Source organism: Colletotrichum gloeosporioides, assembly GCF_011800055.1.
Source record: "Colletotrichum gloeosporioides strain Lc1 chromosome Unknown consensus_1, whole genome shotgun sequence".
Taxonomy (NCBI): domain Eukaryota; kingdom Fungi; phylum Ascomycota; class Sordariomycetes; order Glomerellales; family Glomerellaceae; genus Colletotrichum; species Colletotrichum gloeosporioides.
This window is the reverse complement of record NW_025544646.1, coordinates 116,293-135,208: the sequence shown is the minus strand read 5'-3', so window position 1 is coordinate 135,208 and position 18,916 is coordinate 116,293. Positions and strand designations below refer to the sequence as shown.

Below are 18,916 nucleotides of genomic sequence, written 5' to 3'. Positions count from 1 at the left end.
GTGTGATATAATTTTTTATGAAATGTTCTTCAAAGCTAGTTTTCACAGTTCCATGCGCCAGGCCCTCTCCATGATGTCTTGATTCGCCTCCGCATATTGCTTGGTTTCCCACACGGTCCTCCGTTTCTTCGCCTCAGACATGACCTTGTACCTCTTCGTCCGATTATTCTGGCAAACTAGCAGTTGGTCCTGCTTCTCAACTTTGAGCCCACCACCGATGTCCTCAATGACACTGCCGTCGCCTTCGATTACCTCGCAGGCGACAAAAGCCCGGCGATCATCCAACCAATCCTCGCCGATAAGCATGGCTCCATCCCAGCCCCTCTCCCAGCTTCCGGCGTAGAAATTCACCTTCTTTAACTTCCCGCCGCCATTCTTCTTCACCAAGAGCTCGAACGGCCAGCCGGCGCTGTAGATCCCCAGCGTCGGCTCCGCATTGGACCGCGTACCCTTGCTGCAGTCAGACTGATCCTCCATCACCATCATCTCATGCAGCCTTCTCAGCCCGGACTTTTCAATATCGAGTTGTCGACGACACTCGCTCGCCATCTCGAAAAAGATTGTCGCGTTTTCGAGGTTGGGAAACTCGGTGGCGATGGCTTCGAGGTGGTCCACGGGCCATGTTCCGTTCTGGTTGATGTCGATGGTGAGGGATTTGAGATTGGGAAGCATGCCGCCCAGGGCGGTCAGCTGGGCGGGACTCATCACCTTTCGCTGTCGGTATGTGCTCTCAGGCTCGTGCCAGTCGAGACTTGTCAGAGAGTCTGCGTGGTGGCGGAGGAGTGGTTCGACAGACGCCCCCGTTTGGCCGCTGTTTTTCCAGGAGAGGTGTTTGAGGGAGTTTTCCGGGAGGGCAGCGATGAGTTCCTTAGCCCAAGAGCCATACGTCGAGAAGGAATTCAGAGATTTGAGGTGCGGGACGAGAGTCGTGACATTCGGTGTCTGGCCGTCTCTGATTGCGAGATGCCTGATTTGGGAGAAGTCCATTGCCTCAAGCCAAAGGTCAAGGTTCGTCATGTTCTTTTGCGCCTGAGACATCGGCAAGCCCTTCAACCATGCCCACGCCTTTCCTTCATAGACCCAGTCTGCATACCGTTCGAACGTATTGCCCCATCTGTGTAGAGTTCGTACCTCATCCCATGGCCTGTCATTGAAAGCATAACCCTCCAAATCCAGGGACTCGAGTGTCGAAGGGTAGCGTGAGCCCGAGGGGTGATTGAAAGGGAAATTGTATCGGTCAGGATGCTCAGAACATCCAAGACTCGTGACGCGGAGTTTCAGACTCTTGATTGATGAGCACTTGGTGAGGGCGTTGTGGACTTCGCTCATGGAGTCGAGGAAGGGGTCGCCGGGTTCGCGTTTACCGTACCAATCTGTCTGGCCTGAGGGGACGACAGTGTCGATGTATGTGGGACATTTGAAGGGAGGTCGCTCGGTTGATGATGCAGCGGCTGATGCGGCTAGGAAGAAGACGGCGAAGATAAGTAATCTGCGAAAAGTCGAGTGCATGCTTGCGACGTCTGTGTTCTCCCCAAGCCCAATTTGGTGTAACGAATGTAGCAGACTGCGAAGCGCACATTCTAGGATAGCAGCATATACGTAGCGATGACAAGATGACACCGTTTCCTACCACCCTTATGCCAGATGGTGGGCTGCAAGTAAGAGACTCAATATTGATGGGTTGATTGAGCGAGCGGACGCAACCCCTGCACCTCTCTAGGCAACCACACCGCACCTTGATGTTTGGAACCAACAGGATTAATTAGCCTTGGCATTTATGTCTGCACAGACAAAGGACACCATTGCGTTGAAGGAAGCGCTGTTCTTCGGTGTGAGATCCTTCGGACTCGGTGAGTTCGGTGAGTGTCGGTGGGGCATGCCCACCTAGTGTATCTCGGTGAGGCACAATTGCAGACAGCCAGACCCCAATGAATCGCCGGCCATGCGGGAAACTGGCGACCCGGAACTTTCATGTATCGGTCAAATGCTTATTCTCCTTCTTCTAAGTTCACGGGACTGAGTAATCAGGCGTTTTACCAGCAGACGGTTCAACGCTTGTCAAGTTTCGCTCATTTAACCTTATTTGAGAGTCTAATTTTAGCAATGTAACTCTGTCTTCCCACGCTGACCGGCGAATCCGGGAACATCGTACGCTGAACTTCAACTTCCCAACCTGCCTAAGCTCCTTTCACGGAGTAAAACTCACAATAATTAACATCGAAAAAGCGGTCGAGACGCAAGCTGTGAAACATGAAGGTTCTCATCGCGACGATGCCCTTCGCGGGACACATCCATCCCATGCAGCCAATCGCTCTCGCCCTGATCCGCCGCGGACACACCGTGGCTTGGCTCACATCTGCATCTCACGAATACCTCGTCCGCCCGACCGGCGCAACCTTCATCCCCTCTCCTCCAGCTCTCGCTCGCCATGACGAACGTGTATTGGTGCCCGATGCGGGAACGTCGGGCCTCGCAGCTGTGGTGTCGACTCTGCGAAAGCTCTTTCTCGATCGCATTCCGGATCAAGTTGCTGCCTACCGGGAGGTTTTATCGACCTTCCCGGCAGATGTCATCTTGGTTGATCTCACGGCATACGGCACGCACGGCTTCCGCGAACTTACCGGGACTCCATACGCGACGTTGGGGATCAACCCGCTTGTCACGTTTGACCCAGAGGTCCCGCCCTGGGGCACCGGGTGGCAACCACCTTCAACGATCTTCGGGCGGTGGGTGAATTCGGTAGCTCACAAAGTAGCAACTTGGCTATTGTATCCCAAGCTCACGGCAATCTTGAACACCCATCGGGCGGAACTTGGTCTTCCTCCCCTTCCGCCGACGGGATTCTATGACACGACAAGGTCTGATGTCCTGCACATTATGCCAACAACGCCTGCCTTCGAGTTCCCTCGCGACTTTCATCCATCCATCAAATGGGTCGGACCACTACTTCCCCTATTCAACGAAGAATCATTCACTTCGCCGCCGATCTGGTGGAATGAGATGCTGGCTCATCCGAGAGAGAAGGTTGTCCATGTCACGCAAGGGACCTGGGCAACTACCGCAACGAACCTCATCCTCCCAACGCTCGCGGCGCTACGAGACCGTTCGGATCTGCTAGTCATCGCTACCACGCCCGACGCGGAAAAGACCTTGCCGGTGTCGTCGTTACCGAGGAACGCGCGGGTGGCATCATTCATCCCACACGCAAAACTTCTGCCACATGTTGGCGTGATGGTCACAAACGCAGGCTACAACGGCGTGCTAGTAGCCTTGACTTGTGCAGTCCCGTTAGTCTGCGCCGGCCGGACTGAGGATAAGGCCGATGTCAGTTCTCGGGTTGCGTGGAGCGGGGCTGGGATAGATCTAGGTACAGATACGCCGAGCATGAAAGCTATCAGGGATGCGGTGGCCAAGGTCATTCGAGATGAGAGATACCGCAAGGCCGCTGAGATAATTCGGGCTGATTTCGAAAAGCATGATGGTCCGAAGCAGGCCGTTGACGCTCTGGAAGAAATTGTTGAGCGCTGTCAAAAATAAGTACTACGACACAATCTTGCCGCAACCTTGAATCACAGTAACCCCAGAAGGAGCATACGAATGTTCTTCGGCCGGTGCAGGCTTCCTTGAACTAGGTACACACGCACTTGGATTTAAATGCAACGTTTCACTTGTGGACCAAAAGAATAATTCACTGGCGAGGTTGCAGTCAGTTTCCGAGAAATCTGTCTTACCGGTGATGAGGCCTTGGCTGCGCCCAGCCTGCTTCCGTATTTGAATATCCATGCATATATGTAGGCTGACTCTGTGAGCAACCAATACATCAATTTCCTAGAATAGAACATCGGGCCGAGAATCCAGCCTTTGCCCTTGCCACTTCCTGTAGCCTGCATATGCGCTGACCTTTCACGCGATGTCAAGTTGCATCGAAGAATCAGGCGACCAATAACACCACGAGACACTTATACTGCTTCCCGAACGGGACGAACATTGGGCAAGGATCTGGGAGCCTGATTTCTATCTCCCTCTTGACAGTAATCAATTTAGACTGTCAAAACTTCCAACTTTTTTTGTTGATTACCTTGGCGAGACATTAGTTTCTTGCTCATTTTCATTTGAAGAGATTTACAACCTCAGTCACTGGTTGTCCGGACACCAGACACCACATTTAAGAAACGACTTTCAGATCAATCTTTGACGCTAACATGACCGACGAACCGGATCGTAGTGCTGAGGCTGACGACGCACAAGGCCAATCACCGGACGAGGATTACCAGGACGCCCCTCCAACTATTCAACGGGAAGAGGCCACGAGCGACGAGAATGCCCAGGATCCCCCTTCAACTATTCAACGAGAAGAGGTCACAGATGACGAGAATGCCCAGGATGCCGCTCCAACGATTCCACTTGAAGAGCATACGGGCGAGATGCGACCCGTCACGCCATCGGCAGGACACGAGAAAGAAGTAGTAGATGATACGGACGCTACATTCGAGGAAACCGCCCTGCACCGCGCCCTGCAAGACCTCGATTTTGACGACGATAGTTCGCCAAAACTCGACAAGCTAGATAGTGATTGGAAGGGCATGATCAACATTCAGTCTTCAGAGCCGCCCCACCTTACACCTTTGCATATGGCAGTTGAGCGAAATTTCCCAAAGGTTGCCAAACGGCTTATCGAATGCGGCGCTGATGCCAACATCGGCAGTAGCATGCGTCCTCTTCACACTGTTTGCAACGAAGGCTATGTCGAATTAGCGAGGCTTCTATTGAACAATAGAGCTTCAGCCTATTGCAGAGACACGGCTGGGTGGTATCCCATACATTTTGCGAGCCGAGAAGATTCAGATACAGAGATATTCAATCTTTTGCTTCAGTGGGCCCCTGGATGTCTCAATGAACAAGAGGATAATGAATCATGGACGCCACTAAATGTCGCCACTTACTTTGATAGCTATAACGCGGTTAACATCTTGATGCAGATGGGAGCGGCTATTGGCATCCGGGATGGTGTCGGTTGGACGCCGTTGATGACGGCTGTAAGAAGAAATTTTTACCACATTTTCGACAACATTCTCAATCACATCGGTAAAAAAGACGTCCAAACTCGGGAAAGGCTCGCCAATCAAGCAGACGACAGCAAAGTGACAGTTCTTATGGCCCTGTGTGATGTGGAGCCAGGAACCGCTTTCAAAGCACGTGCATCATTGGACAAGTTCCTTGACGCAACACCTGAGCTCGATTTTGGCGCAAAAGACTGCGATGGTCGGACGGCTCTTCACTATATAATACGTTCGGCCAGGATATATCCCGAAGAACTCGAAATCCGCCGAATGGCTCAGCTGGTCATCGGAAAGGTGCCAAAAGATATTCTGCTCCTACGAAACGCTGAAGGCCAGACAGCACTCGAGGACAGTCTCGATGATGAATCCAGCAACAATCTCTCAGAGACACCGCTTCGCAATTTCCTGGAAGCTATAGTCGAAAGACTAAGAGAAAACGGGGACGATAGAGAAAATCTTCTCTGCTGGCTTGCATCACGAGAAGATTGTCAGGGCGTTGCGAAAGACATCCTTTCGAATTTGGGAATTCCAAAGGGCCGAAATTCCGGCACTGAATGTAGTCTGGTTGAGCTAGCCATACACCACGAACTGCCTCGAGTACTTTTGGAGTGTAAAATTGCGAAGGAGGAGAAGGAGCATGGTAAAGGGCTGATTGCTGATCGCAGGAAAGAGCTCCAAAACGAGGTTTTGACCACATTGAAAGAACCAAGCCCCCCTCAACAAGGTAGGAAGAATGAGGCGAAGAAATCAAGCGCGACGAAACAAAGCGGCACTCAAAGTCAACACAACACAAAGAGCCAAACCGAGGCGGAAAGGCGACTTAGGATCCTTGACCAGATGGAGGATGTTCTTGACTATAGCTACGTTGAGAAGACGCGAAGAGTCAGAGATCCTCTCAAGGTCTCAAAGCTGGTGGACGAAATGCAGGAAAGCCGGACAGATTTTCAAGCAGCTATCATCTCAATCTGTCGAGACAACTCTCAATTCAGTAGATACACGAAGTTTCGAAGTGTAGCTGAGACTGTCTACGGATCATCGCCTATCAAGACAATCAGCGATACAATCAATGAGATTAAAAAGTCCGAACCAACATCTCACAACACCAAAGCGTTCAGCCATCCGCAGGCTTCTGAGACAGAGAGCAACTTCACATGGATCCATCTCCCAGCAACCAACGTAAGTAATATGATCAGGTTTGTGCTGCACCCCCTAAACTGACTAAAACTAGATGACTTGGATGATTGTAAGCAATTTCGCAATGGGTTTCGATTTACATTTTTCGGGTCTTAGATACAACATCCGACACTGATGATTGTTCCGCACAGGACACCATGAACAAGATATTGAACCCTAACCAATCTGACAACTTAGATGGAAACAAGGAAGATGATCAAATTGCTTCCTTTTTGCGCACCAGCGGGGTTCAAGTTCCCGACAAAACATCCCCTTCGCGATTTATGCAGCCTCGATATGTCAAGAAGCCAGAAAAGGAAGTCCGAGCTCACGTCTTGGCGGTAGCTACGACTGAAACGGATGCGATGGAGGGGAATGAGAAACACAAGGACAGGCAGAACAGCACTTGTGATTCTATGGCTTCGGCACTTTATGTAAGAATATGAAGTCTCCAATCTACCCTCTAAGTGTCTAATGCCGTTATCAGATGCCATTTTTAGCAGTGGGAAGCTACAAAAGACCACCTGTCGAGAGTGCCCAGAGCAGCGCGGCTGGTGTGGGACAAAGTGCGACCAAAACACGAGCCACTGCCGCGCGTATACTCACCACTGCTGCCACCAAACTCAACGCTGCCGCCACCAGGCTCAACGATGCCGCTACCAAAATGAACGCCAACGGCGATGCAATCACTACGGCAACCAAGGAATCCCCGGGCGGCGACAACGTTTCCACACCCGCCGCCAATGTGCCCGGTTCTGGGACGAGAACTATGGCTCCCCCAGTGCACTATTCTCCCACGCTGGACAAGCACTATTACCATTTCGCCGTTGGGGATGTAGCATCTCAAGAGGATAGGGATTTGCGAAACGAAAACCAAGTGGTTACCAAGTACTTGTACCGGAAAGGCCTAGACAAGCAAGTTTCATGGAAAGTCCTCCGAGTCAATCAGCTATGGGCTTGGACCATTCGCGACGGTGAGTTGTCAAGAAGCTAATTTGTGTGCTGCAGAATTTCGTTGACAATAAACAAAGAGTGGTTAATTACGTCCACTTCTTTCGCAGAATTGGAGGAGAACGTTAAAAAAGGAAACAATGCATTTGTCGAGCATATCCTTGAGAATCTGGCCGATCGGGCTGAGAAGAACCCCGACAGTGGGCCACGCACCCCTACCGAGTTGAGCAAAGTCATTGTCGAGTGGTGCATCGGAGCTTACAGGAAACAACGCAAAGATACCAGTCAGCAGCAGGGTATCGATGGGAAGTACTCTGACGATCTGGAGCGGGCAGAACGGCCAATTCGGCAGATGTTTTCTGATTCTATCAATGACATTGTTTGTTGCACTGAGTCTACTGAGAGAATTTGCCTAATAACCAGTCATATAGGGAAGACAAGAAGCAGATTTATTCCGCAACTTGACTGGCCAGAAAAGCAGCTCTAAACACCAGAACAACCGGACCATAGGATCGAAGCGGGAAGTCCCTAGAAACACACGTCTCCCCAGTTTCGAAACCGATACGATGAAAGCTGCTAGGCTTCTGTTCGAAATTAAGGACGTTCGTGACGAGCTGAACATTCTCAGAACCATTGCCGAATATCAACAGAAAGTGCAGCTAGGCTTGAATGGTATCGTGCCCGGTATCGTCTTCGCTGACAGCGTCGATTGGGATGAGGATGAGACAGCCAAGTACGTTTCAAGCGATATCGAAGAGCTCGATAGGCTTGCCAAAAAGACTGAAGAGGCTGTATGTCCAAAACGAACGACATTGAGCGTGTCAATCACTAATATGCATGCGCGGTAGTTGAATACAACAATCACAATATACGAGAGCGAGATTGGGAACCTGCAGGCAAAGGAGGCTGCAGAACAGGGCAAAAGAGTAATGGTGTTTACACTCGTCACTGTCTTCTTTGTAAGTCTTCTGTTCATCAATATATGCACTTTGGCTGTCTTTCGATTTCATCACTAAGCTAGGTTGCCAGTTGCCTCTTTCGTTCCTCAGCTCTCTATTTGCCTTGGATGTGAATTCGTTTCTTGAAGCACCATGGTGGTCTCTGGTAGTAATCTGTAAGTGGCCCTGCATGTCTGTCAGCTATGGGATTCTCACACCATCGCCTAGTCGTTGTGCCTCTTCCCTTTCTTCATGCCGCCAATGGCCATGTGAAAGGTCGAGATCCTTTCTCACTTTACTTATTGAACAAGGAGAACCGAGATGGGATTGAGGATACGAACAAAACTTTCCGCAAGAGGCTGGCTCGAGGACGCGGTAACAAGAACGCGGCGGACGCATCAGCTAATGTTTAGGTGGACTGCATTTTTCATCTCCGTCTTTCATCTCTGTCTCTCATCTTTGTCTTTCATCTTTGTCTTTCATCTTTGTCTTTCATCTTTGTCTTTCATCTCTGCTTGTCAACTCGGTCTATTGCCTATGACTTCTGGATTCCCTGTGGCGAAGGAAGGCAATAATGGAATGATCCACATAACGTTTGAGACAATGAAGTCTGGAGTGTCCTGGCCGCGAGGTGTCTGAATACCGCCACGCTCATCCCCCGACCTGGATGCAGCAGAATCCAGTTAATGAGATGGCAGTGATATTCCAGGCCTTCAACACCATATCATGACTCTCACTTCTGCATCTACAACTTCAATATACCATAAATTTTCACACTCATTTACTGATCCATTATTTGGCTATCCAATACATCATTCGTTTAACCCATACCAATATGAGGTCTTCTGTGATACAGGCAGAGAGCCTGTACCTTATGTTATTTAAAGGTCTGCATGACAGGCCAGAGAACCCATCTTATGATGTGCTTTGAGATCTAAAGGTCAATTTGCGTGATTCCCGTCATTCTAATCATCCTTCTCATGCCCTTGTCGTCTCCGTGGCAGTCTCCAAGTCATATCATTCTTGGAGGCGCTTAAGCCTGCAACTTGAACAAGCTTCGGAAAGAGATCTTTTGTTGATAAACAAGGTTTGTAGGTATCTTTGATGCTTTTGGTGCTCTAGAAGAATCAGAAAGCTGCATTGGGCTGATTTCTAAACATGTTTCACCGCAGGTATCGACAAGAGGCAACTTCTACCATTTTGTGGTTGTTGTGCCTGAGACCTCGCCGGCTCACAAGCAATCTTGAAAGCCTCGCTACCATGGAAAGTTGAGGGAGGTAGATTGTGATCGGCTGAAAAAGCAAAGCAAAAGCAAACAGGAAACCGACAGCGGAGCGCCCTACGATATCAGTATCACCGCCAAGATGGCCAATCAGCCATTGCACCTGGGAATATTAGTGAATGCCAGATCGTTGAAGCTGCATGTACGAGTTATCATGTATGAAAGGGAACGTGATGTTCCTGGAGCCAAAGACATGCTCGGTTTTGTATTGTGTTCACAGAATGACAAACAGCTGGATTAGGCTCCTGGATCTGCCCAATTACATGTGATTGAGATTTAGAAACCTCTGCTGTTTTCCCTTCCTTTTCAACAAAGGCTGTCCCACGGACCGATGCAGTCCCCGTATTGAAGTTACACCATGCGGGTCCATTAAGAAATTTTGGGTAGGAGGTTGACCCATGGGGTCACTTCATACACATCTGCCGGTGTGGATCTTAGGCTTGTGAAGAGTTGAACCATAATCAGCAGACGGGCAACTGAGTAAACCATATAACTGGTAATTGAGAGAAGCTTTGATGTCTTTGATATCCCATTCTCCCACTGCGAAAGTTCTCTGTCCAACGTTGTTTCGGCGACATCAATCACAGACCATAGTCTATCAGTATAGGGCGGCTCCTTTTGGTTCGGAGTGCTGTTGCAATGCGAGTGACTGACCTCAGCTTCGATCTTATACCACAAGTTTCGAGCTTGACCCAATAATCTCCAATTTTGCTTGAAGTCTGTACATCCTGAGAGCCAAGCCTCTAGATCAGCTCTATCAAGCTCCCCGTGCTGGCGAGCCTTCTCGTAAGACTTCCGAATATTGATGAAGGAATAAAGAAACGCAGCGAAGAAATGACCTTTAAGGTGAGCTGAAACTCTTTCCTGATTCGGCGGAAATCGCTTGTTCCATTCCTCTGCCACCGCTGGGATTGAGCGTGACTGAAAGTTGTGGCGAGTCAAACCCTCAACCTGAGGATCCAAGAGAGCATCCCACCATGCTGCCGACCTCAAAGGTAGGCCATTGAACGCCTCAACGAGAATATTCTGGCGTTGTGGGTTGAAACGCTTGGCCAACAGATGGCTCAAAAAAGTGCTAATACCCAGTGTGATTGTAGGCAGTATGACAGCAACGACACACGCGCTTCTCCAAAGATTGAGCTCGGTTTGAGATGGGAACTCGAATTTCCAAGCAAAGCAATGAATCCCACCAAACAATAGAGATGAGACGGCTAAGAAAGACGTAATGGGGGACGTGCTAGCTCTCATCCAAGTAACATCGTTGGGAACCCGGTCTCCACTGTGTAAAGCTTTACACACCGTTGACGTGGCTGCTTTGCCGGGCGACTTGAACCATAGCGTAAGCTGTACCATCTGAGGTGTAGATATCCAATCGCCTGTGGATGAACGACGAGTGTATGTAGGCTCGGAGATATCCTTGGGCTTCCACCAGCTAGCCGCGTAAGTCAAAGTCGCCATGAGAGCAAACGCAGCAGTGGCAATCTCGAGCTGAGTAACAGCCAAACCTGTAACTTCGCGAACGATCACATTGAGAACAAGCCATACAATCTGAAGGATGGCAAGACTCTTAAGTAACCAGTCCGCTTTGCTCTTGTCTTGGATATCCTGTTCACTCAGTTCCAATTGTTTGAGGGGATGTTCTTCATCCCATTGATATTGTGGAGTGAGTTTTGTTGCAGTGAGGACTTCATAGCCCACAATATCCGAGGTGTACTTTGATGGAATCATGATGCCACCCATCTGGGCATAGAATGAGTGAGAAATTGTCCATTTCTGAGGTGCATCCTCAACGAAGGTCTCATTAGAAATATTGTCATTGGGCCGGCTCAAATCTTGCATCTCAATCGATCCAGGAGATTGCGCGTTGGCAACGCCACTTGTCGAAGAACTGGGGTCGCCATGCTGAGCTTGGGAGCCTTGTTGAATAAGTCCAGAGCGACCCGAATCTCCCCTTTCAACAACTGATGGCTCTGGAACCTTGAGGCCAAGGAGTCTGTAGAGTATTTTGTGGCAGGGTGGGTATTCAACCTCCCAATACCGCATGCGATCAACCAATATCTGAGATGTACCTTCACCAGATCTCAGGTTTCCAAGGCTGGCAGACCATGTTGTGTTGTCTGTGATATTGGGTAAGGTCTGTCCGAATTGTCGGAGCTCATCAAGGGCCTGTCGGAGATCGCAGATGGCCTTGGAAAGAATGAACTCGGGGAACATGATGTTAATCGACATCCATTTGAACCGACGAATAAACTTCTGCAGCGCAGTATCGTTGGGGCCCGGCAGGTTAAGATGTGTAACTGTCCAAGTGCAGGCGAATATGGTGATACCGCAACTCCAGACAATGTTGAGTGTGCCTCGACTGTTAGGGCCCTCCCTCCAGCCGGCCATCTCCTCATCCGGCGTATTGCTACCTTCGCTAGCCGCCTGAATACGGGCGATGAAGAAGAGGTACACCCCGAGGAGGATTGGATAAAATTTAATGTTAACAGCCATGCTAGCATCGTGTGGATTCAATTTAGTGCCCGTCAGTTGAAGACGATAATTGATGCAGAAGTCAGTGGAAGATGTTGCGAACAGTGGATTCGCAGAAAAGCCCTGGCTTGGATGTTGGATGGGGTTTACTAAAATACGTAAAACCTCGACCCCAAGCGCCAGAGAAACACGTAATAACAAGTGAGACATACAGCTGGTCCAGAGCACCCAAGCCAGTAATGAATTTCGACTACGATATTCAAAGCCTCGCTGAACCCGCGTGGCTGGTCGGGTGCCCCTTGCTAAACATTCGGGTTGTACAAGCCACCTTGGCACATATGGTGCCGTGTTCACTAACCCAATCAACGACTCCGTCAGAACACCATGAACCTCAGCTGCCTCTAGGGATCACTGTTTCAGGAAGCCTCATTGGCGACAATCGTGATCCTGGACACCTTCTCTCGATCCAGCTCTGTTCAGCTCCTGCGAGCCTGATCCCTTTAGTGGATGTGTCCAATCGCATAGGCACCAAGGGCGGAAGAGAGCCGTTTCTGGAGCAAGCGAGTACATATGGTCAACGAGGCTGCCAGCAGGCTGCCAGCACTTGTCTCATGGGATGAACCAGGCAACTCGTCAGGCTCCGTAACGGCCACTGCACTGGGCCTGTCCAAAAATGCACTTGCTAACGGCTTTGCGGATGTCATTGACGTAAGATATGCTTCAATCACAGCCAAGTTGAAGATTGTCATTGATGCAGCTCTTTTTTTCATCACAACAAGGTAGACACTTGTATCGCTATTTCAGAACAGACCGGACTTTGCCCCAGCGACGGGGCATTCTCGCTTTCGAACCGGCCCCACTCCGATGCGCCGGGCCGGCCTACGGGGAGAACACAGCGACGGCGATGGCTCCCCCCAAATGGACCGCATCCATGTTCGGACATGGGTGGCAACGTCATGCGGACCGGCGCACGAGTCCTGCATCTCCGACTTCCCCTCCGGCGCGCCCAGCGCCTGCGCCATTTTCTCTCGAAAGCTTCTCTCGAAAGCCGAGATTTTCTCGCTGATAACAACCATAACTAGCCGCGATTCCCAAAGGCCCGATTCCCACCACCGCCAAGGCTCGGCCCTATCCCCCTCAACCAATTTCAAGCCTCACTGTGGGCTCCCAATTTTCGCGATTGGCGAGCCGACAAATACCGCACCAGGGCCCCCTAAAACGCCCAGACCTCTCTCGCCGTATCACCATATCGCGCGTCGTATCGCCGCACGCTATCGGCGGCCGGAGCACCTCCTGACTCCCTCGGACGCCGCCCGAACATCGCAACCCTCCGGCGATTCGACCTCCGTCCGCTCTGAAATCCGAGAGCGTGACTCGGGAGGGTGGGTAGCGCGTCGGGAACGGTGGGTTTAGAATGAAGGCGGTGGATACATCGTGGGCCGTGACAGCTTGGCGCTCGGGAATAATCAGAAAATTGTGTGTTGTAGCATTATCCAGCGAGGTATCATTTCTCTATCAACAAAGGTAAAAACACAAAAGCTATGATGTCTATGCTCCGAAATCGCAGGACCGCGCCAGCCCGACGCCCCTGAATGCGCCAATGCCAAGTCTCAACCACGTGTAAATCTTTTTTCGTATCACTCTCTCATTTGTTTGGGTGTTTCGTCTAGAAGCTCTTGACCTTCTGCATGCTGCCCTCCTCGACCAGGGCGCGGTGGAGGTCGAACGAGTTGAAGAGCAGGTGGGGCTCGTGGCCCATGCCCTTGCGCAGGCACTCGAACTCGGCCTTGTCGAAGTAGCTCTGCAGGATGGGCTGGTAGACGGGGTGGGCGCACTTCTTGATGATGAGGCGGGCGCGCTCGCGGGGGCTGAGGCCGCGGACGTCGGCGAGGCCCTGCTCGGTGACGATGACGTCGAGGTCGTGCTCGGTCTGGTCGATGTGGGTGCACATGGGCACGATGCAGGAGACGCCGTGGGGGTCGGTCTTGGAGGGGCGGGGGGGGGGGGGGTGCATGATGCTGTACTTTGCGTTGCGGAGGAAGTCGGCGCTGCCGCCGAGGCCNAGGGGGTGTGCATGATGCTGTACTTTGCGTTGCGGAGGAAGTCGGCGCTGCCGCCGAGGCCGTTGAGCATGCGGGAGCCCATGACGCAGGTGCTGTTTGCGTGGGCGTAGATGTCGACCTCGACGGGGGTATTCATGCCGATGACGCCGAGGCGGCGGATGATCTCGGGGGAGTTGGAGACCTGCTGGGAGCGCAGGAGGAGCTTGTCGTGGTAGGACTCCCAGTTGTCGTAGAAGCGCTTGAAGCCGTCGGGGGAGAAGCGGACGGAGGTGGCGGTGGCGAAGTCGAGGTGGCCCGAGTCGAAGAGGTCGAGGAAGGTGTCCTGGATGACCTCGGTCCAGACCTTGAGGTTCCAGAAGTTGGAGTCCTTGAGGCCACCGATGACGGCGTTGGCGATGTTGCCGATGCCGGACTGCAGGGGGAGCAGGTTCTTGGGCAGGCGGCCGTGCTTGACCTCGTGCTCGAAGAACTCGATGAGGTGGCGGGCGATGGCCTGGGAGCTGGCGTCCTCGGGGGTGTTGGGGGAGGTCTGGTCCTGGTAGTCGGACTCAATGATGCCGACGACCTTCTCGGGGTCGATGGGGATGGAGGTGGTGCCGATGCGGTCCTCGACGCCCATGATGAGGTAGGGCTTGCGGCGCGGGGGCAGGTCGGTCATGGTGATGTCGTGGAGGCCCTCGAAGCTGGGGAGGGAGGTGTTGACCTCGATGATGATCTTGTCGGCGAGCTGGACGAGCTCGGGGGTGGCGCCGACGGAGGCGCCGGGGACGATGCTGCCGTCCTCCTTGATGTCGGTGGCCTCGACGATGGCGACGTCGATGCCCTTGTTGGGGCGGTCCTTTGTGTAGAAGCCGTAGACGAGGTCGACGGGGAACTGGGACAGGTGCTTGTCGAAGAAGTTGATGCGGCCCTCGTTGATGCCCTTGGAGATGGCCTTGCCGACCTGGTGGGGGCTGCGGCGGTCAATCATGTCGAGGCCGGCCCAGCGGTTCTCGGTCTCGGCGCCGGAGGAGGCGCCGACGAAGAGGCTGTACTTCATCTTGCCCTGCAGGTTGTTCTGCTCGACGTGGTCGGCAAGGAAGGTGGGCATCTTCTTGGGGTAGCCGACGCCGGTGAAGCCGGACCAGCCGATGTAGGCGCCGTTGGGGAAGTGCTGGAGCAGGTCCTGGGGACGGGTGAGCTTGTTCAGCATGGTCGGGCGGCGGACGCGGGCCTTGAGGGCGGCCGAAGCAACTGGCGACGCCATCTTGAACGGTTTGAAGCCTGGCGAAGATGAGGGTGATGAGGAGTAGAGAGGAGAGGTTCTCAGAGGGTCAAAGCCCGGGGAAAGGAGGGGAGATGATGGGGGAGAGTACAACAAACAGGCACACCGGTCAAGGGAAAGAAGACACGATGGGGTGACTTTTGAGGAGAGAAAGTGGGCTCCAGGTAGATTTTATATCCGGGCTATTTTTCGCGTCTTGGGCCACAGTCGGAGCTCCAGTCCAGACCTTGAGGACGAGCCAAAGAGAAAAAAGGATGGACTGTGGAAGATCAGGTCACTCCTTGAGCCCCTCGGTGGGGAATGACGCAGCTGCGGCCAGGGAAGCTATGGCTTTTGATAGCGATAGCTCCCCGATTGGGCAAGGCGCGGCTTAGCTAAGGCGGCCAACAGGGTGCTGGCAGCGTGGGATGCGTGGGCTGAGTGGCCAGGCGGCTCGGTAACGGTCGGTAACACCCCTGCCCAGACAGCCGCATGCCCGCTAGGCCGTGTGTCGACTCGATTTAGGTCGTTGGTGTAAGGCACAGCGGGAGAGGTGCGCCACAGGGCAGCATGGTAACCGCTGGAAACCTTCCTTCGGTGAGAGCCGATACACGAGCACCCGACCTCAATTGGCCAATCAGCAGCCTGTAATTCCGCTTTATTCCAAGCAATTCTGGGCTGAGGCCGTCAGGAGATTTTCCACTCTTTGGAATTGGCCTTTGCATTATTTACTTAGTATTGACAGTCTGCTCATCTCTGCATCTCCAAATCATAGGGGGCCTCTTATCTTTGAAGCCCATCTCCACCGCTTGCTAGGCATGGTCACCATGACTTAACCGGGGCCCATCGAAACGACGCATCAAAGTAAAATGGAGCCCGTCCCAAACTTCCGTAGATGCGAGCTCTTCCTTCGGCACAGCTCGGCCGGACGAATCTCGGCTTTAGCCAAGGGCACGTTCCTTACAGGATCCATCCTTCCCGCTCGAGCATCCAGTCACGTTGCGAGGGCGCCTTTTGGGCCCCCACACTTGCACTTGCACTTGAAAAGAAACACGGTCTTGCCATTTTGGTCTTGTGAATAGCTTCATTTTATTTTCTCTCTTTTCATGCTGCCCTGGCCAGACACTTTACTCGGGAATCTTGGCCTCCTCCGCCGGCACACCAGCCTTCCACCGGTACGACGCAGCAACGTGCTCGTCCAACGGTCCTGACTGTCCCTTTTTGCGGTAAAAGTTCTCTCTGTACGTGCCACCCGGAACGGCATAGTCATCCCAGAACAGCCCACGACGGCGCAGCTCCGGAAGAAGCAGGTCGATGATGTCCTTGAACGACTGGGGGAAGAGCGCGTACGCCTGCCATATCTGTCAGCATTCATCTCATTCAACACACCAAGTCCACTCACAAAGTTGAAGCCGTCCACGTCGGCCTCCTCAATCCACGTCTCCAACCCGTCCGCAACCTGCGCCGCCGTACCGACAAAGATCGGCCCGTTGCCGCCAATGCTGACGTGCTCCGCAATGGTATGCTTCGTCCACTTCGCCGTACCCGGCGAGAACCGCGCGTAGCCCTCAACCGTCGACCGCACCGCATTGCTCTCCACCTCGCGCAGCTCCTCCTCGTCGCCGTACTTGCTCAGGTCCATCCCCGTCCACCCGCCAAACAGCGCCAGCGCGCCCTCGTGCGACGCGTACTTGCGGTACTCCGCCAGCTTCGCCTGCGCCTCCGCCTCCGTCGCGCCCAGGATCGGCGTCACCAGCGCCAGCACCTTGATGCTGTTGCCGTCGCGGCCGTATTCTGTGCGCGCGAGCTCGCGGATCTCGGCGATGCTCTTCGCGCACACCGCCGGCGCGTGCGCCGACACGAAGATGGCCTCGGCGTGCTGCGCTGCAAACTGCTTGCCCGCCTTGGACGTGCCGGCCTGCAGGAGCAGCGGCGTGCGCTGCGGCGAGGGCTGCACGATGTGCGGGCCGGGGACGGTGAAGAAGCGCCCTTCGTGGTTGATCTTGCGCACGAGGTCGGGCTGGGTGTAGATGCCGGTCGCGCGGTCGAGCTTGACGGCGTCGTCGCGCCATGAGGATTCGAAGAGCTTGTACATGACTTTGATGTACTCCTCGGCTTGGGCGTATCTGTCGTCGTGCTGGGTTTGTGAGTATGGTTGACGGTGTTGAGAGCAGTCGTTGGCGGGCTTACCTGGGGTTGTTGGGCGAGGCCCATGTTCTTGGCTGCGGAATCGAGGTAGCTCGTCACGATCTGTCATGGTCAGCTTATGTGCTCAGTGTCCTCCCTCCACCACTCAAACTTACGTTCCATCCAAGACTGACATCGCATTAGCTATGCAACTCGATTATTCATGATGAGGAGACTCACCGTCCACCGCTGAGGTGATCGACCGTTGACAGACGCCTAGCCAAGTGGTATGGCTGCTCGTACGTCGTCGATACCGTCACTCCGAAGCCGATGCTCTTGGTCACGGCAGCCATGGCCGCAATGGGGGCGAGAGGCTCGTTGACGGGCCATTGCGCGCCGGAGATCTTTGCGGGATCCAGCGACTGCGAGTACACGTCGTAGCCGCCTCCAAGACGTTAGCCGTCGCATCGAGCAACTGAGGTACAGCAATGTTGTCTTACCAAGCACGTCGGCGATGAAGATGCCATGGAACTTGGCTTCCTCGAGAAGCTTCGCCAGCTCAACCCAGTGGTTGATCTCATTGAATCGCCAGGACTCGTCATCGGGATGCCTCCAGAGTCCAGGGGACTGATGTCCACTGCCTGTGATGGCCTCCTCGTCAGCTTCCTCGGCTGCAACCCAGCTTACAACCACGAATTGGGGACTTACACATCTCAACGAAGGCATTGAGCACCAAGCTCTTCTTCGGCTTTGTTCCGTTCACGTCGGCCATGATTGCTTCTCTCGTCTCGCGTCTCTTGCGTGCTCGGTATCGTGAATCTACAAGAACACCAGATTTCCAAGCGGGACAACAACTGGAAAAGGGTAAATAATTTTCTCAACCGCAAAAATTCTCGGAGACCGTGTCTTCCCGCCAGCAAACGCGAGCGCGGGGTAATCAAGGTGCCCTCAGCCGGTTGTGACGCGCATTCGGGGCAAGTTCTCCAACGCATAGCGCTGCCCCTCCCGATGTTCGGCGTGGGTCCGGCACCGTGGAGCCGGGGCGATGACACCACCGGACGGCGCGGTGGCGCAAGACGCGGACCCCACGCTGAACAACCTCGGATAGATCTTCAGCGAGGGAATCTTCTTATCTCGATGCGCTGCCGTACGACTTTGCCATTTTAGCCGTTAAGCAGCTAGCCGGTCAAGCAATAAGAGCTCGCGGCTCCCACTCCGCACGCCGCGACCGCGTGTAATGGAGCTCAAGGTTTCAACGTGAGGCCATCACGTCATGTTAGCCCCGAAGGCGAGCTGGCCCAACCGGAGCGTCGCGAATTGCAATGCTACCACCCTGAGGGACGCGTTCTGCGGGCGACGGAGGACCGCAGAGTGTGGGGTTCTGTGAGGGGTAAGTGGAAGCGCTGACTTTGGTTGAATGCGATGCTGAAGGTTTGGAGGTGATTGCGATCCTCGATGACATGTGTTCCGGTGCTGTGGATACGGCCGTGCATTCTGTCGGGATATCATCATCGTCCATTGAAAATGACATGCGCTTAGTTCTGAGTTGGAGGAGCTTCTATGATCGCAATTTGATGAACCTCAGAATTTTGTGATTACGTGCAACG

At 53.2% G+C, this 18,916-nt stretch overlaps 6 protein-coding genes across 6 annotated transcripts; 2 read left to right on the top strand and 4 right to left on the bottom strand.

The window, feature by feature from the left end:
* Positions 1 to 42: 42 nt before the first annotated feature.
* On the bottom strand, positions 43 to 1,509 carry GCG54_00009817 (uncharacterized protein; the record flags this gene model as incomplete). Its single annotated transcript, XM_045409755.1, has 1 exon — positions 43 to 1,509. The coding sequence occupies one exon, from the start codon at positions 1,507 to 1,509 to the stop codon at positions 43 to 45; it is 1,467 nt and encodes a 488-aa protein (XP_045271292.1).
* A 741-nt stretch (positions 1,510 to 2,250) lies between these two features.
* GCG54_00009816 (uncharacterized protein) lies at positions 2,251 to 3,537 on the top strand (the record flags this gene model as incomplete). The annotated part of the gene is made up of 1 exon (XM_045409754.1): positions 2,251 to 3,537. The coding sequence occupies one exon, from the start codon at positions 2,251 to 2,253 to the stop codon at positions 3,535 to 3,537; it is 1,287 nt and encodes a 428-aa protein (XP_045271291.1).
* Positions 3,538 to 4,202: 665 nt separating this feature from the next.
* Positions 4,203 to 8,535, top strand: GCG54_00009815 (uncharacterized protein; the record flags this gene model as incomplete). The annotated part of the gene is made up of 8 exons (XM_045409753.1): positions 4,203 to 6,236; positions 6,386 to 6,667; positions 6,721 to 7,207; positions 7,295 to 7,563; positions 7,616 to 7,975; positions 8,033 to 8,143; positions 8,214 to 8,298; positions 8,351 to 8,535. The coding sequence occupies 8 exons, from the start codon at positions 4,203 to 4,205 to the stop codon at positions 8,533 to 8,535; spliced, it is 3,813 nt and encodes a 1,270-aa protein (XP_045271290.1).
* A 1,238-nt stretch (positions 8,536 to 9,773) lies between these two features.
* Positions 9,774 to 11,897, bottom strand: GCG54_00009814 (uncharacterized protein; the record flags this gene model as incomplete). The annotated part of the gene is made up of 2 exons (XM_045409752.1): positions 9,774 to 11,201; positions 11,433 to 11,897. The coding sequence occupies 2 exons, from the start codon at positions 11,895 to 11,897 to the stop codon at positions 9,774 to 9,776; spliced, it is 1,893 nt and encodes a 630-aa protein (XP_045271289.1).
* Positions 11,898 to 13,542: 1,645 nt separating this feature from the next.
* On the bottom strand, positions 13,543 to 15,185 carry GCG54_00009813 (Acetyl-CoA hydrolase; the record flags this gene model as incomplete). The annotated part of the gene is made up of 2 exons (XM_045409751.1): positions 13,543 to 13,924; positions 13,963 to 15,185. The coding sequence occupies 2 exons, from the start codon at positions 15,183 to 15,185 to the stop codon at positions 13,543 to 13,545; spliced, it is 1,605 nt and encodes a 534-aa protein (XP_045271288.1).
* A 1,124-nt stretch (positions 15,186 to 16,309) lies between these two features.
* GCG54_00009812 (Dimethyl-sulfide monooxygenase) lies at positions 16,310 to 18,126 on the bottom strand (the record flags this gene model as incomplete). The annotated part of the gene is made up of 7 exons (XM_045409750.1): positions 16,310 to 16,534; positions 16,585 to 17,319; positions 17,373 to 17,432; positions 17,486 to 17,498; positions 17,550 to 17,754; positions 17,810 to 17,950; positions 18,018 to 18,126. Coding segments are annotated over 7 exons (1,488 nt in total), but the record flags the coding sequence as incomplete, so codon positions are not given.
* Between the last annotated feature and the right edge of the window lie 790 nt (positions 18,127 to 18,916).